This window comes from Theropithecus gelada, chromosome 4 (genome assembly GCF_003255815.1).
Source record: "Theropithecus gelada isolate Dixy chromosome 4, Tgel_1.0, whole genome shotgun sequence".
Lineage (NCBI taxonomy): Eukaryota > Metazoa > Chordata > Mammalia > Primates > Cercopithecidae > Theropithecus > Theropithecus gelada.
Genome location: NC_037671.1, coordinates 16,690,713 through 16,718,595, shown reverse-complemented (window position 1 = coordinate 16,718,595; position 27,883 = coordinate 16,690,713). Strand labels below are relative to the sequence as shown.

General features: G+C 37.7%; 1 protein-coding gene and 1 non-coding gene across 2 annotated transcripts in view; one reads left to right on the top strand and one right to left on the bottom strand.

The window, feature by feature from the left end:
* The window catches only part of RANBP9 (RAN binding protein 9), a 95,309-nt gene that overhangs the window by 10,167 nt on the left and 57,259 nt on the right, over positions 1 to 27,883 (top strand). Inside the window, exon 3 of the mRNA XM_025382402.1 lies at positions 4,279 to 4,390. Coding sequence (XP_025238187.1) covers positions 4,279 to 4,390 — 112 coding nt within the window. The remainder of the gene's footprint in view (positions 1 to 4,278; positions 4,391 to 27,883) is intronic.
* LOC112623956 lies at positions 21,308 to 21,370 on the bottom strand. The gene has a single exon (XR_003119294.1). It is a non-coding gene; the product is annotated as a U7 small nuclear RNA (small nuclear RNA).

Sequence of the window (27,883 nt, the reverse complement as noted above, 5' to 3'; positions counted from 1 at the left end):
TGTTTTGCTGGTTGGATATGATAGAAGGATGGGCATATGAGGGAAATCAAGGATATTTGAGAGCTTTAAGTGATTACCATGTAGCCTGTCCTGGAAGAGGAAAAAGGGAGAAAAAAACACGAAGAGTTTGAGGAATTAGAGGTCCCATGATGTTGAAGAGGAAGTATAGATGTGAAGGCTTTAGAAAGAGGATAGAACAGGATGGTGTATTCTGGAGGAAGATACCGGTGTTTCTGCAATAATGTCATGAATGCGTGGCTGGAAAACCATGTTTTCCACAAAATCAGTGCGCTAAAAGTAACAGGACTTATGTGAACTATAAATAAAGCTGGAGCAACCACTTAAAACCTTGGGAACTTTGTAAGCACTAATCAGAACACCACAAAAATTACAGTCCTAATAAAATAAAAGCGCAGTTAAATTTTCACTGTGCCCGATATTACAGGTGGCTTGGTCCATTGCAGCTTTAGACTCTGGGTCTTGGGCTTTTGCTTCTTCAAGAAGGAATGATTGTAGTTAGAGTGGAAGTTAGTGGGAATAAAGAGGTTCAGGAATTAAAACGCAGGGAAAAACTAATTACACGTGAGTGTTAAGTGTGTGAACGTACAGGAGAGATAAATGTTTGAGGGCTTGTAAAAAGGAGCTTCAACCAAGTTGGAGAGATTAGAGAAAGAATATTTGAGGAAGTAAAGCTTGAGCTAAGATTTAAAGTGTGAGTAGGACCTACTCAGGCTAAGAAGGAAAGGTGGAGGGTATAGCATGTGTACAGACTCTGGCCTGATCAATATGAAGAATCGAAATAGTGCTGATGTGACTAGAGCAGAAAGGAAGTGGAAAGTGCAGGTGGAGAGCAAGGTCAGACAAGGTGTTCAGGAAGCGTGTCTTTTTCCTAGGCCAAAGGGGAGGCTTTGGAAGGAATCTTCATTGTATTGAGAGCTGGTGATATAGAAGGACGACTGATGTATGTTTCCAGAAGGACACTGGCTGGCTGCATGTTGGAGAAGGGATGGGAGTGGGAATGGGCTAGAATGGTTTATTCAAACTCTTTCCATCAGATTGTTTGAATAAAAAGAGCTAAACTTGCTAGCCTTAGAATTAGGACGTTTTATATATGTTTTCTTCTAAAGCCACATAGAAGACAATATTGAGGACTTTGTAGTTTTAAAAGTTGAAACTTTTGGTAGTATGAGGTTGTCTTTTGGTTACCACAGAATTTAAGGTAATAAACTTTCAGGTGATAAGCATTGTTAGAGATAGGCCCTTTGCTGCTGATATTACAAGTTTGAGCATCCCAAATCTTAAATTCAAAATGCTTTCAGAATTCAAAACTTGATTTTATGTATTTTTATTTTTGAGACAGAGTCTTACTCTGTTGCCCAGGCTGGAGTGCAGTGGCACTGTCGGGTCACTGCAAGCTCTGCCTCCCAAGTTCAAGTGATTCTTGTGTCTCAGCCTCCTGAGTAGCTGGGATTACAGGCGCACACTACCATGCCAGGCTAATTTTTGTATTTTTAGTACAGACAGGGTTTCACCATGTTGGCCAAGCTGGTCTTGAACTCCTGACCTCAAGTGATCCGCCCGCCTCAGCCTCCCAAAGTGCTGGAATTACAGGCATGAGCCACCACGCCCGGCTCAAAGGAAATGCTCATTGAAACATTTTAGATTTTGGATTTTTGGATTTAGGATGCTCAACTGGTAAGTATGTGCAAATATTGTAAAATCTGAAAAAATCTAAAACAGTTGTGGTCCCAAGCATGTCAGATAAGGGATACTCAACTTGTACTGGTCTCATTTAAGAAATAGTATGAAACCTTTTAATCTTGCATTTAAACTTTTCCTTATACCTTTTACATCTAATTTAACTTTATGAAACAAATCTTTTTAGTTTTAACATTTACAGAATTTATCTGCAGTGAATCATAACAAATACAATGGATACTTGAAGATTTATAACTGGTACTTTATAGTAATTTTTGCATAATGGAAAAATGTATGGGATTTTAATTCATGCATGGATTTAATATACGTTTCTTCCAATTTGGGGCAGGGTGTATAATGTGTAAAAATTTTTATTATTTTTTTCTGTAGGCCCATGACAGATTACAAATTTCTTCATTTCAAAAACTGAGGTTAAATAATACCTATTTCATAAATGTTGAATGAGAAAAATCCATACAAAAGCACCTAACTCTTTGAGAGACTGTTTACTTTCAAATATTAGTTTCTTTCTCTTTTCCCATAGAAGTAGCCAGAATAGAACATGGGGATATGTGAGGTGATCCCCGAAAGTTCATTGTAACTAAATCCTTCATGTGGGTTCAGAGCTCCCACTAGATCAGGTTTCTTGAATTTTAAATCCCAGCATAAATCCTGCTTTGGAATTCTCATTAAGCAGTATGACTTTGGGCGAGTTTCCTTATCTTAGATTTAACTATGAAATGATAATAAATGGTACCTACCTCATGGGGTTGTTTTGGATATTGAATGAGTTAATAAACTTAATGCATTAGAACAGTGCCTTTTACACAGTATTAAATATATGTAACTATTATTTGTTATTAAGAATACTTTGGGATTACTTTATTCCTAAAAGTTTGGGTCACTCCCCTTAAAAAAAATTAGTGGATTTAGGACTGCAGTTAGATTCTGTTTAGTTTTCTATAGATTTATTTGTAACTCTCTAATTTTTAAATATGTAGTTTCCATAGCCTTTTCTCAGGTAACTTATTTGAACATATTGTGACTGAAAAATGTGTTTTACTGCCACCATAATTAAATTTTATTAAAAAGTGACTAGTGCACAGATTTGTGCAGTTGTTTCTTTTCTGCTGCTTAGCTCAGTGTAAATCTGTTACCTGCATCATATGTTAAAGTAGTTTTGATGCATGTAAATATTGTTGCTTCCATTTTTGTCTTCCTAGCCAAGCTTGTTGACTCCTTATGGTCACCAGGCTAAAAGAACTTCTGCCCATAATCCAAGTTTTCATGGTAATGGAAGGAGTGGCAGAATTCATTCTTTTTTTTGTAGGGGATTGGGGGGTGTGAACATGTACTAATTTGCATTGCAAGTGTAAACTTAAGTGTTTAATAATAATAAGGCATGTGTTGGAAATTTGGTAAATTTGGTGAAATGTATGGTAAGGGAGGATATGATCTCATTCATGTGTGACGGTTGTGTATCTTAAGATGCAATTTTTGACTTAAGGCATTTAGTTTTAAAACAATCACAATAAATTTGAGGAGAATTCTGCTACCCATGAAGATAATTTTATAGTATGACTGAAAGATTAATGCGAAGTTTGTATTGCGTGGAGCGTATTTAACTAGAACACCCAAATAATGATTTAGAGTATTGTGTCTCATGCAGTCCTTTTGGGGATTATGGAGACTTGTCTCACTCATGCTCTTTGAGTACTTCTGACATGCTACTTCAACTTCTGTCTTTATTCTCCCATGGTTTTATGGACATATTTTCTCTTAATATTGTCCACATGCTAGCTTTCAAGGTAGTTTGTGTCTTCGGCAAGAGGCAGGGGAAGTGATTGTGAGTTTAGCAAACCCTGTGGGATTAGAATTGAGGAATAGCTGGTTTAAAAAGTTTAAAAGGCATTATCTAACAGATTTTCTAAAATGTCAGCAGTGGCATAGTGTTATTTCTGTTGTTTAAAAAGAAAAAAAAATACATTTAGAAATTAGATGTATTTCTCAATAGGCTGTTTTTGGCCCAAGAGATTTTATGAATCAGCTTTAATTAATAAGACTATACCAAAGAACAAAATTGTAAATTCTTAAGAAAGCTGTTTTGCCAATTCAATCTGATTGTGTAAGGTTTAACTTAGAAATATACGATATAGATGCTTCTGGTTTAAAGAGCAGGCCTTTGGCAAGAGTGTACAGAAATTATATAAGTTATATACAAATTTAGACCTGATAAAATTAAGATCTTATGTTCTTCAAACAGCCTTTTTCCTCTTAAAAATATAGTGTACTCTATAACATCTTTTATTTAATTTGCATAAAAGGCTGCTAGGTTCAATTTACATATTCGGATTCTGCAATCTTAATAAAACTAATAATAGTGTGAAGAGTTCTGTGGTTAACTTGGGCTATTTTGCATATTGGGTTCATGGTGATGATAAACATTTTATTGAGTATTTGAACTGATAGCAGAAATTATACATCATTCCAAAAACCTGTATCTTCCTGAATTGTTTAAGGTTTTCATTTTTCAGTGAATATCTCATGTGACTTCTTTTTTCCTTCCTGTTTCATGTGCAGGTCATGGCAAAACCCCAAAAGATGCAGCGTCAGTTCGAGCCACGCATCCAATACCAGCAGCCTGTGGGATTTATTATTTTGAAGTAAAAATTGTCAGTAAGGGAAGAGATGGGTAAGTGTAAATTTTGGTGAGAAAAATGATTTGTTAGTTTTTTTGTTTTGATTTCATAATGTTTATGATGTAATTGGAAAGTTGGAATCCTGGAAATTTTGGTAATTGGAAAAGTGGAATCTGAATATTCCAGTATAACAGACTGGATCTGGTTATGCTTAAATACTAGTTGAAGTTAAAGCTTGAGTTAGTAATATTAACTGAGCTTTTCTGGTAGGTTTATTATTAAAATGGAGAATTGAAATTAAGGAATGGAGGGACAGTGACTCATTTTCCATGACTTTTCTTACACTGCTTTTTCCCGAATTCTGCTAAGAAGTTAAATCCTCTCAAAGCCAGTAATCATAGTCAGTTGGTGATTCATGGGTATTTTACAGATGTTGGGCTTAGAATTTTAGGTTTTAGCTGAGAAATATGTATTTGTATGCTGTCAACCAGAGGAGATTTTCAAGGTTTAGGATGTGGTTTAGAAAGTTCCAAATGAGAATTCCATGGTAGGGCCTGGAACCAAATTTAATATCATTGCTTTTCAGCTTGGGATTGGTGTGTGGTTTGTGTGGATATCAGAATCACTTATGAGACTATTAAAAATATAGTAATTTTTGGGCCTTACCCCAGAAGTTCCTAAATTAGAATTTTCGGAAGTAGAGCTTTGGGCAAGATAGGCATTTTGAGAAAGCTCCACACTGAATTTTGGTGCCTATCCCTGGTTAAGCACTAATTACCTACAGTCATTGGATCTATGCTATAGTATTTCCTCATAACTTTATTGCATATCAGAGGTCTCTTAAAGCAGCCACAGAGTTGTTAGTTGAGTTACCAAGACAAAGCTATTGGGCTGTGTGGGTAAGTTGCTCCGTGAGGTCGGTCAGATGGACCTCAGATCAAACCCCTCTTAGTAGTCCTCCTGTGTTTAATTAACCAGTTAAGTGTATTCAGTAGATTACTCCTTTATCGACTGAATATTCTCGATGTCAACAGTATGAACAACAGAAAATAAAAACTTGGAATTCAGTGACAGCTTTTTATGTAACTGCCTCAGTTTTCTCAGGGTAATCAAGCCAAAGAGAAAATCAGAGATGCCAAGGATAGAGTGGTTGAGAGAGGCCCCATCATTGAAATAGGCACACGATTGTCACCATTTCTCACTTTACAAGCTGTATAATCAGTAAGCTGATTCTTTTTATACTTCAAATTATATGAACTTGACCTCATATTTGCCTGCGAATACCTTGATGATTCTTGAATCTAATGCTACATCTTGGTTTATTCCCTTGAGCTCCAGACAATGTGTCTAACCAAATGTTTGCATTTGAATGTCCCGCAGGCATTTAAATTTAGCTTGTTTAAAATCTTTTTCTAAAAAAAAACCATTTGGTTGGTGGTTTCACTATTGCTAGAAACTTGAGAATTTCTTGCTTTTAACTTTTCTGTTCATCTCTACTGCTTCTCCCTTAGTCAGATCTCCATTATTTATCTGCTGAATTACTCTGAGGTAGTTGGTTGATGGGCCTCCAGTTGCTCCCTGTTTTGCTCTTATTCTAGTCTATAACTGTTGTCAGAGTTCTTAATAATGTGGAACTGAATTGCCTCTACCCATTTTTTGAGATCATTTGGGACATCTGTTGCTTCATTGTAGAGCTTCTTAACAGGACCCCTCAGATATGACTAGCTCTTACATCATTTTTCAGTCTCTTTGTAGCTAGGATCCCTTATCCTTTTTCTTTTGTTTTTAAATTTAGGTATATTTTACATATAGTAAACTTTATTCTTTTTAGTATATGGTTCTGTGAGTTTTGAGAAACATGTATAGTCATAAAACCACCATCACAGTTGATATGGGAGTCTCCCGTTATCTGTGGGGGATACATTCCAAGACCCTTTGTGGATGCCTGAAACTACAGGTAGTACTGAACTCTATATATACTATGTTTTTTTTCAGTCTGATAATTGAGAGGGCTAGTCAGTGACTGAAGGGCATGTGGTATATACAGCGTGGATATGCTAGACAAAGGAATGATTACCAGGTGGGGACAGGGCGGGACTGAGTCCAATGGCATGAGATTTTATCATGTTACTCAGAATGGCACGCAATTTAAAACTTATGAATTGCTTATTTCTGGAATTGTCCAATTAATATTTTTGCACCTCAGTTGACTGTGGGTAACTGAAACACTGAGGAAAGCAAAACCACAGATAAGTGTGGACTGCTGCATATAGAACAGCTCAGTCACCCCCCAAAATTCCGCCATACCCTTTTGTAGACAACCCTTCCCCATCTCTAGCTCCTGGTAACTATTGACTGGTTTTCTGTCACTCTAGTTTGGCCATTTCAAGAATGGCATATAAATGGAATCATATAGTTTGTAGCCTTTTAAGTCTGGTATCTTTCACTTAGCACAACACATTGGAGATTCCTCCCTGTTGTATATATTCATAGAACAGTCCTTTTTAATCTAATTGTGTAGATGAGTGAACCAAAGCTTGCTTACCCACTCCCCAGTTGAAGAACTTCTCAGTTGTTTCTAGTTTTTTGGCTGGAACTGTAAACATGTATATACAGGTTTTTGTGTAAACATAAGTTTTCTTTTCACGAGTAAGTATCTAGGAGTGGAATTGCTGGATTGTAGTTAAGTGTATTTTTAACTTTATAAGAAACTGCCAAATTGTTTCACAAAGTGGCTGTACTAGTTTGCGTTTTGTTTTTGTTTTTTTTTTTCTTGAGCCAGAGTCTCGCTCTGCTGCCCAGGCTGGAGTGCAGTGGCACGATCTTGGCTCACTGCAACCTCCGCTTCGTGGGTTCAGGCAGTTCTCCTGCCTCAGCCTCCCAAGTAGCTGGAATTACAGGCGCCCACCACCATGCCTGGCTAATTTTTGAATTTTTAGTAGAGACGGGGTTTCACTATGTTGGCCAGGCTGGTCTCGAGTGCCTGGCCTCAAATGATCCACCTGTGTCAGCCTCCCAAAGTGCTGGCATTGCAGGCATGAGCCACAACACCTGGCCTCTAGCTTTTTCATATATACGTTTTTCATATATACATTTTTTTTCTCCTGAGCTAGATAGTAAGTTCCTTACAGATATACTTCGTGTGTTCCATGTGCTTGTTGAGTGATAGAAACCAGCAATACTGTGGAGGGATATGATATCCGCTGCCACCCCCAGCTAATCTTTTGTATTTTTAGTAGAGACGGGGTTTCACCATGTTGCCCAGGCTGGTGTCGAATTCCTGAGCTCAGGCCATCTGCCCGCCTCAGCCTCCGAAAGTTCTGGGATTACAGGTGTGAGCCACCCTGCCCGGCCCACTAGTTTGCATTTCTCCCAGCAATGTATGAGAGTTCCTGTTGATCTTAGCACTAGCTATTGTCATTTTTTTTTTTTTTTAATTTTTAGCCATTATAATAGGTTTCTAGTGATTTCTTGCTGTAGTTTTAATTTATATTTCCCTAATGACTTATGATGTTGAAGAATCCCTAATCCTCACCTGCTCTTCACCTATAAGGTACCATTTGGAGTTCTCTGACTACGCACACTGGCTTATATTTCTAGTTCCTTATGCATGTCCTTCCTTCACCTTCTCTTACCCTTTTCTCTGTTTGCCTAGCTAATTAATTAGTCTTCAAGTCCTAGTGTAGGAGCACCTTTCTTACGGCATTTTCTTCCTAAAGTAGGAATATGCCTTTTCTATGCCTCCTTTACATTTTGGCCAGACTGTAATTATGATATTTATATTGTTTCAATTGTCTGCTTACTGCCAACATGACCCTACAGATTTAAGCGTAAGGGACTATTTTATTTTAATTTCTGTAACTCTAGTGCTTAATTTATAGCTAGCTTTTAAAGGTATGAATAAATGAATGGATTAGAAGTACTATTTCTTGCATGTTCTTGGAGAAAACTGTTTGTTTGTTTGTTTGTTTGTTTTGAGACGGAGTCTTGCTCTGTCGCCAAGGCTGGAGTGCAGTGGCACGATCTGGACTCACTGCAACCTCCAACTCTTGGGTTCAAGCAATTCTGCCTATCTCAGCCTCCCAAGTAGCTGGGATTACAGGCGCGTACCACCATGCCTGGCTAAGTTTTGTATTTTTAGTAGAGATGGGGTTTCACCATGTTGCTCAGGCTGGTGTCAAACTCCTGACCTCAGGGATGCATCCGCCTCCGCCACACAAAGTGCTGGGATTACAGGTGTAAGCTACTGCGCCCAGCCTTTTTTTTTTTTTTTTTGAGACGGAGTTTCGCTCTTGTTGTCCAGGCTGGAGTGTGATGGCATGATTTCAGCTCACTGTAACTTCTGCCTCCCAGGCTCAAGTGATTCTCCTGCCTCTGCCTACCGAGTAGCTTGATTACAGGCATGTGCCACCATGCCCAGCTGATTTTGTGCTTTTAGTAGAGACAGGTTTTTGCCGTGTTGGCCAGGCTAGTTTCGAACCCCTGACCTCAGGTGATCCACCCTCCTCAAAGTGCTGGGATTATAGATACGAGCCACTGCGCCACCAAACTATTGTATTTCTTTGGTCACATTCATTTCTCTCTCTGGTAAACGTGTCAAACAAAATTCTAGGCCCAACCCATTGTTTTTGGAAGCAAAGAACAATTCATTTATGAAAAAAAGCAACTCCTATTGCTAATTTTTGCCAAGTGATGTTTTTCTGGAGAAAAGATGCTTTCCTAAAATCCCAACATCTTTGTAAAGCATGGACCAGAAAGAGTAGCCATTAGTCACCTTTTGTTTGCAATGATGTGTGCCCATCTGAGAGTTTATTTCACTTAATTTAAAACTGAATTTTCGCCGGGCACAGTGGCTCTAGCCTGTAATCCTAGCACTTTGGGAGGCCGACGCCGGTAGATCACGAGGTCAGGAGTTCGAGACCAGCCTGGCCAACATAGTGAAACCCCGTCTCTACTAAAAATACAAAAAATTAGCCTGGCGTGGTGGCAGGCACCTGTAATCCCAGCTACTTGCTGGACTGGGGCAGGAGAATCACTTAACACGGGAGGCACAGGTTGCAGTGAGCCGATATCGCGCCTCTGTACTCCAGCCCAGGTGACTATGCGAGACTCAGTCTCAAAAACAAACAAACAAAAAAAACACTGAGTTTTCTTTTAAAGTGTTTATCCAAGATCTCAGTTTTTAAAATAAATTGTCCTTGGCAGCAAATTTTCTCATGAAATGCAAGAGTTGGGCGTGAATTGCCTCTTTCAATAGAGTAGAAAGAACTGGTGTTAATGTATTATGTGCTTGTAAAGACTTTTAATTTCTCCTGTGGTGTATGTTATTTCTAGGTCTGCCTTGGAAAATTAGGAATATGACTGTCATGATTGTTACTTGTATTTCTTTATTGCCTAGAAAATGAGACTTGAAGAAAGTTCCTTTTATTGAGTGAAAGAACATTTCATTTTCTGCCCTGAGTTTTCATTTAAAGTGAACCTAATTTTTGTACATATGCAGCTAAATAAATTTATTAGGACAAAATAGTCTTTAAATATTATTAATTTAAAAATAAATTCTAATGTATTTCACAACAAAAAATTAAATCACTTTATCTACATGACTTTTTTTTTTTTTTTTGAGATGGAGTCTCTGTCTGTCACCCAGACTGGAGTTCAGTGGCGTAATCTTGGCTCACTGCAACCTCTGTCTCCTGGGTTCAAGGAATTCTCCTGTCTTAGTCTGTCCTAGTAGCTGGGATTACAGGTACGCCACACCACACTCAGCTAATTTTTGTATTTTCAGTAGAGTTGGGGTTTCACCATGTTGGCCAGGCCAGTCTTGAACTCCTGACCTCAAATGATCCACCCACCTTGGCCTCCCAAAGTGCTGGGATTACAGATGTGAGCCACCATGCCTGGCCCTGCATAACTTCTTTAGGGCATATATTTAATGGGTATGTATTTACTTTCCCTTCTTTTTAGTGATCATTGAGGTGAATTTCTTTAAGGAGTCTGTATCTTATGTACTTTCAGTTCAGGGATTTCATTCAAATTTTAAGTTATGCATATTAATAGAGGCAGTGGAGATACAGTTAATTCTAAATGTGAGCGATAATAACATTTTTATTTGAAAGTTTTTAGAATTATAATTTATTATGAATGGTATTTTTAGTTCTTTAAACAAAATATTGATGCCACTCTTTGACAGTGTTTCAGTGAGAACTGGCAAGTAATGCAGTCTCTCTGTTCTGTTCCTAAATTCTTCTGCTGAGAATAACGTGCACTCTTCCAGAATGTTCCTTCTATGCTTGCTGACTTTCTAGATTATTTCTTGGGGGGAAGAGGAGAACAAAGGTCTTTCTTCCTGTCTAGCCTTAAAAGGCTTTGAAAACTAGAAGGATCTTTCTTACTAGGTTTGATTGGTTGTAAGCAGCAAATGGAAGCACAAGGTAAATGTGAACAAAGAATAAACAGTATATTATTATAAGTAAGCAATATATTTATTTAACAAATATATGTTGAACACCTATGATATATCACATTGTCAGCAGCTGAGTGAAGATAAGAAATTATTTTATTCATTTGTCTTATTCATAGTTCTTACTAGAGGACCTGACATTTAGTAGAAACTCAATTAATACAGTAAGTGAACTGAATATGGTCCCTGCCCTTGAGGAAGATTGAATTTAGTATAGTCATATGTCGCTTAACTATAGGAACATGTTCTAAGACATGAGTCATTGGGCGATGTTTTCTTATGAACGTAAAGGGTATTTATGTAATCCTAGGTGGTATAGCCTACTACATACCTGGCTGTACCATTGTATATATAGTCCTTTCTTGACCAAACTGTTGGTATATGGTGTTTGGAAGATATAGTGGGACAAAGCAGGAAGCAGAAATATGCAACTCTAAGACATAATATACTAAGTACTTAAGAATGAGACCATATATGGGAAAACTGAGGAGAGAGTAGTTAATTTTGGCTCGAGGAAACAGATTTATACAGGAAGTAGTAGTTGGTAGACCTTACAAAATGAGTAAGAATTTGAGAGGCCTTTTTGGGGAAGAACAGTACAGACTATGGTAAATGGCCAGAATAGTCTCACAGGAAGAGTGCAACTTTGTGGTCTTTGGCAGAGATACATGGTTCAGTGTTGTTGGGGACTTGGATTATAAGAAAGAGTTACAAAAGTGAGAATAGGCCGAATGCGGTGGCTCATGCCTGTAATCCCAACACTTTGGGAGCCCGAAGCAGGTGGATCACCTGAGATAAAGAGTTCCAGACCAGCCTGACCAACATATAGTAAAACCCCATCTCTACTAAAAAGTACAAAAATTAGCTGGGTGTGGTGGCACATGCCTGTAGTCCCATCTACTTGGGAAGTCAAGGCAGAAGAATCGCTTGAACCCGGGATACAAAGGTTGTAGTGAGCCGAGATTGCACCACTGTACTCCAGCCTGGCGACAGAGTGAGATTTCATCTCTCAAAAAAAAAGAAAAAAAGTAAGAATGGAATCAGATATTATAGAGCGTTGATGATAGTTATAGGGTGGAATATACTCTATAGGTAGAAGGGAGCTTTCAGTTTTTGGTTTTTTTTTTTTTTTTGTGGCACAGTCTTGTCTGTCACCCAGGCTGGAGTGCAGTGGCACAATCATGGCTCTCTGTAGCCTTGACTTCCCTTGCTTAAGTGATCTTCCTGCTTCAGCTCAGCTTCCCAAATAGCTGGGACTATAGGTGTGCATCAGCATGCCCAGCTTCTTTTTTTTTTTTTTTTTGTAGAGATGGGTCTCAGTATGTTGCATAGGCTGGTCTTGAACTCCTAGCCTCAAGCTATCCTCCTGCCTCCCTAAGCATTGGGATTATAGGCATGAGTCACTGCACCCAGACTGCCTTCAATCTTTTTGAGTAGGGAAGATATATGATGCCTGTTTTAGAAAGATAATACAAAGTGGGGAGAGGATGAAGTGTGTGATGGCAGTCTGCAAGATTGCTGGAGAGTGTAGGGGCTACAGCTAGGAGTTAGGTTGTGAGGCTGTTGCCTGAGGATAGAGAGTGTGATAAGAGATTAAAAAAAAAATAAAGAAAACAGGAGGAAAATAACAGAAGAGGAGATTTAATTTGTCGAGTACCTGTTATGTGGCAGACACTCTGCTAAGAACCTAGGGATTGACAAAGATGGAGACAGCGCTGTAAACATGGCTGAGAAATGGTACCTACTCTGTAGAAGTTTGCAGGTAAAAAGGGAAATGAACATGTAAATAAATAATAAAATCCGGCCAGGCGCGGTGGCTCACGCCTGTAATCCCAGCACTTTGGGAGGCCGAGGCAGGTGAATCACGAGGTCAGGAGATCGAGACCATGCTGGCTAATATGGTGAAACCCCGTCTCTACTAAAAATACAAAAAGTCAGTCAGGTGAGGTGGCGTGTGCCTGCAGTCTCAGATACTTGGGAGGCTGAGGCAGGAGAATGGCGTGAACCCTGGAGGCGGAGCCTGCAGTGAGCAGAGATTGGCCACTTCTCTCCAGCCTAGGGGACAGAGTGAGACTCCGTCTCAAAAAATAATAATAATAATAATAATAATAATAAAATCCAGTATGAGATACACAGCAGTAGACCTATAAACAAATTAGAGAAATATGTTGGAGGAAGTAACCAACGCTGTTGAAAGACGGTGGTGATCAGGGAAGTCTGTCTAGGAAGCTTACATAAAATTACAGAAGAGGAATACAGTTAAACATAAGCCTCTCTGTCCTTCAGTTGCTCAGGTACCTTCACAAGATAGGATATGAACAGATTTTGAAGATTAGTAGCAGTTTTAGAAGCTGACTAGTTACTTTTGTCGAGAAATATAGTGGAGATATAAATCTTGGCTCTGCTACTTAACTAGTTCTGTGATTTTGTATTTTTTGACAGACTCAGTCTTATCTGTGAAAAGGAAATAATAGTGCCAACCTCATAAGACTAAATTACATAATTCACTTAAAGCACTTATTAGAGTACCTGGTGTGAAGCAAACTCAAGATAGCTTGATGCTGCTCTGAAAAACGATGCGTGGTGCACAGAAAACTCATGTCTTACCACTGCTTGCTGCTGCTGCTGCTGCTGCTGCTGCTGCTGCTGCTGCTGGAGGAAGCTCAGCATAAAGTTTTGTGGGAGGAATGTGTCTGGAGATGATCATGAAGGGACTTCTCATGCTAGTGGGTGTTACCTTTTATCTTTCAGGTGGTAGTTTTTAAGCAAGGGAATTATATGGTTGGATTTGCTTTTTAGGTAGGTTATCTGAGGGTAATATAGAAAATAGATCTGAGACTGACTTCCAGAGATCAGTTGGGTTATTGTAATAATAAATTGAGGGTTTAATCTGTGTAGTGGGGTTGGAGAGGAAGGTAGACAGATTTGTTAACTAATTAGGACTTAATTTTTTTTTACAAGAAATCTGTCTTTATTTCCTTGATTAGGAAGTAGGAGTGGTAAGTAGATAAAGATAGTTGTTGAGAGAGTGTTAAGGATGACTCCCTGGCTTTTAGCTTAGAAGATTAAATGGATAGTGGTGTGACTAAACACATCAGAAAATACCAGAAGGTTTTTTTTTTTTTTTTTTTTTTTTTTTAAGAGATAGGGCCTAACTTTGTTGCCCAGGCTGGAGTGCAGTTGTGTGATCATAGCTCAGTTCAGCCTCAAACTCCTGGGATCAAGGGATCCTCCTGCCTCAGCCTCCCAAAGTGCTGGGATTACAGTTGTGAGCCATCACAACTGGCCAGGAAGTGGATCTTTAAAGAAGACGATGATGAGAACAGTGTTTGAACTGTTAGGGGACTCCCAGAAAATTAATAGCAAAGACTTTGACTAAAAATAAATGGGATTTAGGAGAGTAGGGCTGAAGGTAGATTTTGGAGTTGTCAGAAGGTAAGTTGTTAAAGCCATGGGAATTGATAGGATCACCCAAGCGTGTAGTGTAAAAAAAAGAAGGCGGCTAAGGTGGACACCTGAAACACCATATTTAAAGGACGTATGGAAGGAGAGAATTTATCTGAGATTCTTTTCATGTACTTACGAATTTTTTTAAAAAATGTCTTCCCTGTTACATAATCATCTAAGATTCTATAAAAGAATGGTCAGAGAATTAGAAGGCAGATCCTAGATGGTTTCAGAAGCCCTGGAAGTCAGTTCAAAGGAGGACTGCTAAGTCTCCACTGGTTTGTCATTTGGGATTGGGGTGATAGCAGGTGCAGTGTGTCGGAGAGTTAGAGGTAAGGAATGGAGATAATGTGCTAGTGGACTTAGTAGCTGTGTTGCTGTTGTGAGGAACAGTAATTTACAACCCATTTAGAAAAGTAATACACTGCCAATTTGATAATGCAAGGCCAGGCGTGGTGGCTCATGCCTGTAATCCCAGGACTTTTGGAGGCTGAGGTGGGAGGATTGCCTGAGCCCAGTAGTTTGTGACCAGCTTGGGCAACAAAGGGAGACCCTGTTTATTAGACTGGGCATGGTGGCTCATGCCTGTAATCCCAGCACTTTGGGAGGCCAAGGTGGGTGGATCACCTGAGGTCAGGAGTTCGAGACCAGCCTGGCCAACATGGTGAAACCCTGTCTTTACCAAATACAAAAAAATAGCTGGGCGTGGTGGCACATTCCTGTAATCGCAGCTACTCGGGAGGCTGAGGCAGGAGAATCCCTGGAACCTGGGAGGCAGAGGCTGCAGTGAGCCAAGATCGCACTGCTGCACTCCAGCTTGGGCAACAGAGCCAGACTCCATCTCAACTAACTAACTAACTAACTGAATAAATAAGTAAATAATAAAAATAATAAAAATAATAAAATTAGCCAGGTGTAGTAGTATGCGCCTGTGGTCCCAGCTATATGAGAGGCTGAGCCAGGAAGATCGCTTGAGCCCAGGAGGTCAAGGCTGCAGTGAACTGTGTTTCTGCCACTACACTCTAGCCTAGGCTACAGAGTGAGACACTATTTCGGGGAGGGGAGGGGAAAAGAAATTTTGGAAATTCAAGAAAAAAAAAAAGGTACAGAAAAATGTAAGGGGGAAAACTAAACCATAATTTTGTATGATTAATTGCTATCAATATTTCTGCTCATTTCTAAATTTGGTATATACACTTATGTTTTAAGCTTAGTTGTACTCTTTTTTTTTTTTTTTTTTGAGACAGAGTCTTGCTCTGTTGCCAGGCTGGAGTGCAGTGGTGCAATTTCAGTTCACTGCAATCTCTGCCTCCCAGGTTCAAGCGATTCTGCCACCTCAGCCCACCGCGCCCCCCACCCCACCCCAGTAGCTGGTACTACAGGCTCACGCCACCACACCCAGCTAATTTTTGTATTTTCAGTAGACACAAGGTCGCACCATGTTGGCCAGGATGGTCTCTATCTCTTGACTGCGTGATCCACCCACCTCAGCCTCCCAAAGTGTTGGGATTACAGGCGTGAGCCACCGCGCCCGGCCTAGTTATCCTCTTTATACAGGTTTTTACATCCTGTGTTTATCATTTATTTAATATTTTTTGGGAGACAGGGTATTACTCTGTTGCCCAGGCTGTAGTGCAGTGGCACAATCATAGCTCACTTTAACCTCAAACTGTTGGGTTCAAGTGATCCTCCTGCCTCAGCCGCTCAAGTAGCTAGGACTACAGAGATGTGTCACCATGCCTGGCCTATTTTTAAATTTTTTTGTAGAGGATTATTATTGATTTATTTCTGTGTAACAGTTACAGTGTATTTCTTACATAATTATAAGCATTTTTCTATGAGATTAAAAGCTCTGAATATCTTTTTATTTTTAGCTGTGGCATAGTCTGTTATAAGTTTATTAAGGCACATCCATAACTCTTCTCCTGTTGCCAGTTATTTAGATTGTTTTAATTCTTTCACTATCCTAAATAATCTTTTTTGCATGAAACTTGTCTTTATTTCCTTAGGAAAGATTTCTTGAAGTTGAATTGTGGATCACAAGAAGGGATATGCACATTTTTAAGGCTTATGATACGCATGGCCAAATTACTCTCCAGAAAAATTATTCCAATTTATGTTTGGGTGGGAGAGACTTTGTTGTATGTATATGCTGAGGAGAAGGAATCACTAGTGAGTCCAGGAGAAGACTGAGGAGGCGAATGAGGCAAGTTTCTTTGTCCAGCAGATGGGATACGGGGATTTAAGTATAAATTAGGAATGTGGGATGCTATATGGAATTTATTTATTGGCACTTATCACTACTTCTGGAAGCCTGTCTTGACAGCCATTTCACCTCCAAACGAGATTAGGCTCCTCTGTTAACGCCCTTTCACGGCACCTTGTACTTCCCCTTCATAGCATTTAATCACATTCATAATTAATTATTTAAGATCTGTCCTGCCTGTTAGAGGATCCCCTGTAGGGAGGGCACAGACTTTTGTCTTTGCCACAGCTTTATACACAGAGATATGTAGTAAATGTTCATTGATCAGAGAAGTGGAAGTATTGAGGAACTATGAGATTGAAAACCACGAATTTGAGACAGCGCTTTATATACTTAAAAATTTTCACTATATACTCAGCTGGTTAGAGAGGAAAGTTGAATTGTATGATTGATGCAAAATGGGAAACTATAGATTAGGTAAGTTGGAAGAACAATCGTAGTAATTGAGGTTACTGGTGAGGGAATATCTAAATGGACCATTTTAGTTCAGGCTGGGTAAGGAAAAAATGAAATCAGCATGGAGCTGATAATACTCAGACAGAATGAGAGATTTATATATTGGTGTTTTTAGTGAGTTTTAAGGAGATGTGGAGGGATTTCTGAGGTGGATTTGCTGCATTTGGCTAAGTGTAGGGCATAACAATGAAAGACAACTTAAATGAAGAGGAGCAAAACTTTATCAGAGAGGCTTTTTTGGTCTGTTTTGTTTACTGCTATATCCATCGTGCGTCGAACAATGCCAGACGCAAAATAGGTGCTGCATAAATACGTTAACTGAGTAGAGGTGGGTAGGGATAATAACATCTTTTCTTTTGTAAACCCCTAGCGCTTACTGTGCGTAGTACAGAGTACAGATATTCAATATTTATGGAATGAACAGAATATGAGTCTTGGATTTTAGATATGTTCTTTACCTACATTTTGAAACCATCAAGAATGGTAGGAGCCGCATTTTTGGTGGAAGGGAAAATTGGTTATTTAAGAAGGTGTGAAATATGGGAAAAGTGACCTAAACATATATAACCATCACGTTTCTCAAATTATTCTTGAGTTGGTTATCTTTAGTGCAGTTTAAATCCCAAATCACCCTTACCTCTTACTCTGTCAGTTATTTTATACTTAACAAGTGTAGGTACTTTTTTTTTTCCAAGAATTTTTTTTTCCAGTTACAAGGTAATGCATTCTTAATGCAAAAGGGAAAATCAAACAGACAAATCCTGTGAAATAGAAAAAAGCATGTATATTTTTAAAAGGATATGCAATACTGCCACCCAGATTAATGGCAGTTGACATTTTGGAGTATATTCTCTCCAGCTTTTTTCCTCTATTCAGACTGCTTTCAACATTAGTCTAAGAAAGAAAAATTGGTTTAAGATGTATTCGAGTCACATGAGAGGTTAAAAAAAATATTCTCATGGGTACCAGTACTTTTACTTTCGCTTCAATGTAAATTTAATTAAAAATTCAGGGAGAAAATTTCATTTTAATGTCTTAAAGACACCCGTGTCATATAACTTTAAGGTTGTATAGTTTTGTCCTGATGAATATATTACTTGAACTCCAACCAGGAAAACAGTTTATAACCATTCTATTTATGTTTATCTCAGATATATTGAGTTCTTGCTCTTTGCCTATTGCTGGAATCACTTAGGTTGATTAACATTCCAGGATAAGGAGAAATGATCTGTTGGTCCTAGACTTTTTGGCGTTGTGGATGATTTGGTAGTCTGGATAGTTTTTTTGGAGGAGTGGTTGAAATGTTTTAAAAATGGTTGTTGAGAACTAATTGTTGTCAGATGGAAAAACAGATTGGTTAAGAGTTGAGATTCATCCCAGTGCTTCTTCGTGATTTGTATAATACAGAATCTAAGGAGTTTTCCTCCCCAACATTTGCAGACATATAGAAGAGAGAGTTAATACAGTGAATACCCTTGTACACACCACCTAGATTTTAGAATTAGGATTTTGCTGTATTTACTTTGTTGCAGATCTGTTCATCCACACCCCACCTTTTTAAAATGCATTTCAAAGTGAGTTGCAGAGTTTCCAAATCAGTTTTAAAATCTCTCATTTTATACTTCTTTCTTTTTTCTTACTCTGAGAATCTTTGATTCTAGTGATATTAACATATTTATTTGCCTTAGCCTAGGATATTTTGATACATTTTCAAATTAAAATACCAGTAATTTGGGAGACCAAGGCGGGTGGATCACCTGAGGTCAGGAATTTAAGACCAGCCTGGCCAACATGGTGAAACCCTGTCTCTACTAAAAGTAACAAAAATTAGCTGGGCCCAGTAGCGGGTGCCTGTAATCCCAGTGACTTGGGAGGCTGAGGCTGGAGAATTGCATGGACCCAGGAGGTGGAGGTTGCAGTGAGCCAAGATCGCGCCATTACACTCCAACCTGGGCAACAAGAGGAAAACTCTGTCAATTAAAAAACAAAAAATCAGTATTAACAAGAACATTAAATACTGTATGATTTTTTGCATTTATTTATTTATTGTGCTTTGGTTTTTAAAATATATCCCATTAGGGATGGATATTCAAAATACTATGTTTTAAAGTCACTTGAAGTAATTCTTTTTTCTGTATTTCTGCCACCAACTTGATATATGCTAGTTTCACTTATTTAAAATTATCTTCCATTCATAGGGACTGATTTTTAAATTTTTGTTTTAACTATGTAAAACATTTACATTGTTCCAAAGTAAGACTGTTTAAGAAGGCACTTGGCCCAGGCATGGTGGCTCACACCTGTAATCCCAGCACTTTGGGAGGCTGAGGTGGGAGGATCACCTGAGGTCAGGAGTTCGAGACCAGCCTGGCCAACATGGTGAAACCCCCTACTAAAAATACAAAAATTAACCAGGTGTGGTGGCACGTGCCCGTAATCCCAGCTACTTACTACTCAGGAGACTGAGGCAGGAGAACCACTTGAACCTGGGAGGTGGAGGTTGCAGTGAGCCAAGATTGTTCCACTGCACTCTGGCCTGGGTGACAGCGTGACTCTCAAAAAAAAAAAGGAATTAAGGCACTTCACAGAAGGTTCACATCATCCTTCTCTCCCCGCTCCCCCCCAGGTAACCATTTTCATTAGTTCTTGGTTTATTCTTTTATTATTTCCTTTTGAAAATGTAAGCAAATATGCCATCGAAAACTTTGAAGAGGTATCACAAGTAGCTGATGACACTAGTTGACTGTAGGTAGAGAAAGTGGTTAAATGGGGATGGGAGTGAAAGGAAACTTAACATTTTTGTTGCTTTTGAATATTTTTATTTTATCTATTTTCTTTGCTCTCTTTGAGAGGTTTAATATATTTTTACATTGAGAGAGGTACATTTATACTACTACCTATAGTCCACTCCTTTTAAGGTACTCTCGTATTGTGAGCAATAATGAAATTAGCTAATAACCTCTTCTGTACCTTTTCTTCCCTTTCCCCAGTGTCTCTGGGTTTTTTGCATTTAAAATTTATTATTGATTAACATGCAGTAAAATACATGTTTTTCAGTATACAGTTGTGAGTTTTGACAAATAGAATTACCTAACAACCACCACAACTAGAATTACATAACAACCACCACAATCAAGATAAAGAACAGTTCTCTCACCTCCCCAAACTTTCTCTTGTTGCCCCTTTATCTGAAACCCTTCTCCCACCCTTAACTTCTCACAACCACTGATCTGTCTTCTGTCCCTATAGCTTTGCCTTTTGAAGCCAGAATGTTATATAAATGTAACCTTTTGAGAATGGCTATTTTGTATTCACTTAGCATGATGCATGTGATACTCATCCAGGTAGTTGAGTGTATCAATAGGTGATTACTTTTTCTGTAAATTCTCTTCTTTGTTAATTGTTTTATATCTATGTTTTACGAGCATATAATATTTGCATATACTATGCTGTTATCTTTATTCTGATCACTTAGTGTTAATTTTAAATTATATTCAATACTCTTCACCAGACCTTATCCCAAAGATACTTTTAGGATTTTTTGGTTGTCTGAAGCTCACATTCTACAAGTGAGCTCATGGGAACAATATCCTTTTAAGTCCTTTCGGTTCAGACTATTTGTGTGTGACCATTATACTCATTATATTTGAAGCTTTGGTTGGATGTAAAATCACTGGCACATGTTTTCTTTCTTTCTTTTCTTTCTTTCTTTTTTTTTTTTTTTTCCCCCAAGACAGACTCTCACTTAGTTGCCCAGGTTGGAGGGTTGTGGCACAATCATGGCTCACTGCAGCCTCAACCTCCTGGGGCCAAGCGATCCTCCCGCCTCAGCCTCCTGAGTAGCTGGGACTACAGGTGCACACCACTATGCTCAGCTAACTTTATTTTTTATTTTTATTTTTTGCTGGGACAGGGTCCCATTGTGTTGCTCAGGCTGGTCTTGAACCCCCGGGCTCAAGTGATGATCTTCCCACCTCAGCTTCCCAAAGTGCTGGGATTACATGCATGAGCCACTGTGCCCAGCTATGTTTTTTTCATGAGCTCCGTGGGTATTTTCAAAGTCTTCTGCCATTTTATTCTTCCAAGAAATTTGGTCATTTGCCTGGATACCTGAAAGATGTTTCTTTTTCTTTGAAGAGCCGTTACTTGAATATGTCTTGGTGTTGATCTTGCTATGGCCTTAAGTAGTAGGTTCAAGTATTTTATTTCAGAAAAGTTATTTTGTGTGATGGTTTTCAATATTTGTTCTGTTCTATTACATGGGTTTGTTTTTTAGGGACTCTAATTATGAATGTATGTTGGATCTATTTGACTAACTTCTTTTATTATTTTATTTTTTTGAAGGGTTTTTTGGTAAAAACTGGAAAGCCTGCTAGAGAAAATCTAAAAAGGGCTGTAACACTTGACTAACTTTGTTATTTTGAAAATTTCCTCCATTCTCTTTCCCCTTTTCTTGTGGGGTCTGTTATTTTGTGTTCCATTTGGCTTGTCTTTATTTCTGAAATAATTTTCTTTTTTTTTCTTCTAATTCTTATGTAAATAAGAACACTATTTTTTGACCAATTTATATTAAAAATTGGAGACCTCCTATGAAAAAGTCTTGAACATCCAGTGTAAATGTTAAGTTATAGCATTTGTGAAAAGAAATATTGTTGAAAAACTAAACAGTAAAATGCATCTCAGTCTCCATAGTTTTATAGGTACACCTCATTTGGTACAAGTAGAACCTGTAATGTTTATAAAATTGAAATGTAAATCACTTTCTTCTGAACTTATTTGTGTGATTTAAAGTTGCTACTTTTTATTGTTTATTAATCTTATAGGGATATGTTGAAAAACAAGATTTTAAATATGGATTACAATATAAATAATTTTATTAACCAAAAATGTCAGTTTATTAGAAACATAAACAATTTCATGTCTATTGGGTAAAAAGTAGAATTTGTTGTTTTATGCGTATGATAGATTATTTTCCTTTACATTTAACACTGTAACAGTTTAGCAAATCAGGAAACCAAGTTATTTTGTGTTTTGTTGTTGTCATAGGAGTTAACTACAGATGGAATTATTTGACAAAGAATTGTCAGAGGAACTCTCAAACTAATAGGCTTTTCTTGTTTATAGAGCCTTATTGTCGTAGTTATTAAAAGGCAGGATAAATGAATAGGTCCTTGAAGTCCATCTTAGTAAATGTAGCCAGGCCTTAATTTAAGGTATTGTATATTTATATTTTTATAGCTCTTTGAGAGGTAGTGGGAGAAAGATGCAGCTGAAGAAAGATGCAGCTTGCTGTATATTATTGTGAACTTTCCGAAGGCAAGAAATAATTTCTGTTATCCATGATTCTTTATGCTTTGGGAAGAATGTGGTGGAGAAGGTGCAGTGTAGAGAGAGAGATAAGTAGCAGCTTTTCTGTCAGCATAGAATTAGAATTGGAACAAATTTTTTAAATCACGGATGATAAAGCGAAATGTTCTAGATTGAAATAGTAACCTTGAAAAAGGACTTCTGTTACTTTAAAGTTTCTTACCTCAGTTCCATTGGTGCAGATAATCATCTGGTGATTAATATTTCACTTTGCAGTATTTTGAGCATGCATATACTGAAATTTCTTTTGTATATTAATAGCGGCTGTTCTAAGAATGTAGGTGTTGGATACGGTGTGGTAAAGTCTGTGCAGCTTCAGGGGGATGTGCGAATAAGGCTTAGAAGGAAGAATTTTATTATACTCACAGGTCTCAGGGAGGGTCGCTGCATGCCACACAGAGGAAGCACCAGGTTTTAGTCAGGAAGCAGAAGACAGGAGCTACGGAAAAGTCGGCCAGAGTCTTTATTGGTATTTCCTGGGAAAGGCAAGGGAGGGCAGAGTAAACAGTTAAGGATTGATGAGTTTGGATGATTCCTGCAGGCTTTGAGCTGTAGAGGTGTCTCTAATTGCCTGATACCTGACTCTGGAATGATTTAGGGCAGGAAATACTGGCTTCGTATGTGAGCCTTAGATAAGGAGGTGGGTTTGCCTGTAGACTCAGGATTGGTTGGTTTGTATATGGAAGACATGCTCCTGTGAGCTCTCTTATCTGTAAGAAAGTGCTAGCCCTGGTCAGCAAGCTTTTTAAGAAGCCAAAACATAATATAGTAAATAAAAAACATGATTTAAATACAATGGCCATCTGAAGTTCTGTTTACCCTGTCAAATAATTTCTGTGTTAATAATCTTTGAGAACCATAACTTTCTCAACAATTGCTTTCTTTTTGGTTCTTTATTATTTTTTATGAGTTCTCATTTCTTTTAGATAGTAATTTCCTTTTTTAAACCCTGAAATACATATCAGGTATGTAACCTGATTGAAATATTTTCACAGGAGCATCTGTAATTGTTTTTTGTTTGTTTGTTTTTTGAGATAAGGTCTCTGTTGCCCAGGCTGGAGTGCAGTGACATGGTCAGTGTTCACTGCAGCCTTGAACTCCTGGGCTTAGATGATCCTCTCACCTCAGCTTCTTGAGTAGCTGGCACTACAGGCGTGTACCACTATGCCTGGCTAATTTTTTATATTTTTTATAGAGATGGGGTTTTGCCATGTTGTCCAATCCAGGCTAGTTTTCGAGCTACTGGGCTCACGTGATCCGCCCACCTCAGTCTCCTAAAGTGCTGGGATTATAGTCTTGAGCCACCATACCTGGCCTGCAATTGTTGATGGAATGTGTTTGGTTTAATTTTATAGCACTACTGTGTGCATCACCAGTTGGTATATATCACTTTTAATATTATTTCACTTTTGATGGTTGAAAGATAGATGTTAAAGTTTGTTCTTTTACATGAGAAAAAAATAGGTATGTGTTCATAAGTTTAAATATTTAAGATTGGTAACTTGTGAGTTATAGACAAGTGCCCTGAGTTTCTTAATAAAAATAGATAGATATACATATGCTAGTGCATCTTGCTGTAGTAATTAACTTTTGGTGCTCTTAAGTCTTATTATATTCATAATGACATTTGTCAGAAATAAAAGCATTTTATTTCAAAGGTATTAAGTAATTTTTAGGTCTTGTAAGATTAAAAAAAAAAAAAGATCCCTCTTACCATGTCAGTAACTTATATATGTGAATAAACTATTCAGAATTTGAAATTTTAAACATCAAGCAGGGAATTTGATAGATACCATTAGACCCATTAGATTAATGATTTTAGTATAATTAGAATTTTCTTCTGAAATTAATAAACACTTGAGTAAAGAAATTACATTTATAAAAATGCTTTTGAGTTTCAAATAAGGCACTGGTCAACTAACTCCAATCCTACAGGACAAAAATGTCTTTAGCTTACCAATCTTTTTGAAACTGCTAAAAATGGAATTATTTCACTCAAAAGGGTCATTATCTACCTTTTTGGAAAACATTGTTACTTTACATTTTCAATAAAAATTAGCACTGTACAAGCTGTTTTATAACATGCTTTCTAGCCCATTATTGTGTTATATCTTTTTGTTTTATTAAAAACTATTTTTATAGCAGGATTTATAATGACCTCATAGGCTTGTTTTGATTTTAAGACTTTGAGGATTCTAGCAGGACCTGGCCAGAGTTTGAGGGCTTCTCAGTTGCAGGGCCATGTCTTCTCCATTGAGCCATTGAGTTTGTATAGTGGACAGGGCCTGGGTGGGACTATTTTAAGATGGAGGCAAAAGTACCACGTACTTTTAATGTATGCATATATATAGTGATTTATTACCTGTCCTTTTTTGTTGCACATAAAGATTAGTCTCAGTTTCATTTAGAATGAAAAGAATGTTTATTGAACATTCTTGTATCTACCTTTGGATATGTCAATGATTATTTTCTTTGGAATATATTAGGTAAAAAGGATTTGCCATTTTAAGGATACTTTCTTTGAGGACTAGTGAGATCTAATATTTTTTATGTTTCTTTTCATGTGCCTGTGTGTGTTTTCCTGAAGCGCCTGTTCGATTATTACTCATGTTTTACTGGAATATTTACTTTTTAAAAAATTTATTTTTAATTAACAGGCAGTAAAGTTAACTTTTTTTTTCGTTTGTACAGTTCTGTGAGTTTTGACAAATGTATAGGGTCCTGTAACCACTACCACAGTTGAGATACAGAACAATTCCATCGCTCTCCAAACTTCCCTTTTATGCCCCTTCATTAATCCTCCCTCTACTTTTAACTCCTGGCAGCTACTGAATGACTCTCTTTTCCTATAGAGTTTCTTTTTCCAAAATGGCATGTAAATGGAATCATTGAGTATGTAACCTTTTCTTGGGGCAGAGGGGGGATGAAGTCTCGCTTTGTTGCCCAGGCTGGAGTGCAGTGTGGTGTGATTTTGGCTCACTGCAGCCTCCGCCTCTCGGGTTCCAGCTATTCTCCTGCCACAGCTTCCAAGGTAGTTGGGATTACTGGCATGCACCACCACGCCCAGCTAATTTTTGTATATTTAGTGGAGAGAGAGTTTCACCATGTTAGTCAGGCTGGTCTCAAACTCCTGCCTTTAAGTGATCCTCCCACCTTGGCCTCCTGAAATGCTGGGATTACAGGCGTGAGCCACTGTGCCCAGCCAGGATGTAACCTTTCGAGACTGACTTCTTTCAGTTAGCATAATACCTGTTAGATTAATCCATATTGATGCTTGTACCAATAGTTCATTACTTTTTATTACTGAACTGAGTAGTATTCCACTTGTCAGGGTGTAAGTTTATTCATCTCTTCCCAGCAGAAGGACTTTGGGTTTTTTTGCAGTTTATGTAATTATGAGTGTAACTGCTGTAAACTTTCACAGGTTTTTGTGAGAACTTATTTTCTTAATATTTTTAAGCATACTGTATATTAAAGATATATTTTTTTGTTATATATGTTGGAATATTTCTCCTAACTTGTTTTCCCTTTATATTTGTTCATTTTGTTTTTATTCCCCTAATTAACAAGCTTTGGTTTTTAGTTTTAAGTTTACAGAGAAAGAAAACAGTAAGATAGTTCCCTCCCATATGTGCCCATCTTCCACACAGTTTCTCTTAAGAACATCTTGCATTAGTGTGGTACATTTGTTACAATTGGTGAACTGATATTGTTACACTATTATTAACAAAAGTCTATTAGATTATATAAGGGTTCACTCTTTTGTTGTACATTTCTGTGAGTTTTGGCAAATGCATAATGTCACGTATCCAAATTGTCACATAGAACAGATTGACTAAAAATCCCCTGTGCTCTATTTATTCACCCTTTTCCCTTCTCTCCTCTCCCCCTACCTGCAGACTGATGACACCCACTGATCTTTTTGCTGTCTCCATAGTTTTGCTTTTCCTTTAAAGAGTGTCATATGTTGGAATCATACAGTACATGGTCTTTTCAGACTGGCTTCTTTCACTTAGCAGTGTACGTCTAAGACCCGTATGTGTTTTTTCATGGCCTAATGGTTCATCACTTTTTGTCACTAAATAATACTCCATTGTATGGATGTACCATAGTTTGATAATCCAGTCACCTATTGAGGGACTTCTTGGTTCCTTCCAGATTTTGTTATTTATGAATAAGTTACCACAGACATTTATTTGTGTGCAAGTTTTTGTGTGGTCATAAATTTCCACCTTGTTTGAGTAAACGTCTAGGAGTATGATTGCTGAATCATATGGTAAGACTGTGTTTACCTTTGTAAGAAACTGGCAAACCATCTTCCAAAGTGGCTGTACCATTTTGCATTCCCACCAACAATGAATGAAATTCCTATTATACCACATCCATCCTCACCAGCAATTGGTATGTCAGTTGTTTGAATTTTAGCCATTATAATAGGTGTGTAGGGATATCTCATTATTGTTTTAATTTGCATTTCCCCAGTAATATATGCTAAGCATCTTTTCATATGTGTATTTGTCATTTGTAGATCATCTTTGGTGAAATGTCTATCCAGAGCTTTTGCCCAGTTTTTAAAAAATTGGTTGTTTTTCTTGTTGAGTTTTAAGAATTCTTTTTATATTTTGAATATACAAAGGTCCTTTATATTTGTTTTGCAAATACTTTTCTCCCAGTGTGTGGCTTATCTTTTTGTTCTCTTAATAGTGTCTTTCACAGAGCAGTAGTTTTTAATTATAATGAGCCCTATTTGCTCTTTCTTTCTTTTCATAGTCCTTGCTTTTAGTTTTGTATGTAAAAAGTCATTGCTGAACCAAAGGTCACCTAAATTTTCTGTGTTTGTGTTTCTCCTATGTTTTCCTATGTTTATAGTTTTGTGTTTTACTTTTGGGTCTGTGGTCCATTTTGAGTGGATTTTTTCTGAAAGGCGTAAAATCTAGATACATTTTCCCTGTTGTACTGGTTTTGCTGTTTTGTCAAAGATCAGTTGACAACTACAAGATCAGTAATTTTGTAGGTCTATTTTTGTACTCTGTTCTGTTTCATTGATCTGTGTGCACACTTTTGCCAATACCATGCTCTCTTGGTACTGTAGCTTTACAGTAGGTCTTGAGGTTGAGTAGACTTGAAGTAAAATTCTCTAACTGGTCTTTAGCATTGTGTTTTCTATTCTGGATCTTTGCCTTTCTATCGAAACTTTAGAATCAGTTTCTTAATATTCATAAAATAACTTGCGGAGATTTTGATTGGAATTATGCCAGATCTGTGGATCAAGTTGGAAAGAAGTGACATCTTAACAGTACTGAGTCTTCTTGTCCATGAACATAGGCTATTTTTCTATTCATTTAGATTTTCTTTGATTATTTCAGCAGTTTTATAGTTCTCATGGAATCAATTTTGTTCACAGTTGTTAGATTTATGCCTAAGTATTTCCTTTTTTGTTGCTGCTAATATAAGTGATATTGTGTGTTTAAAATTCCAGTTCATTGCTGGTGCATAGGAAATCGACTTCTGCATATTAACCTTGTATTCTGCCACCTTGCTATGGTTGCT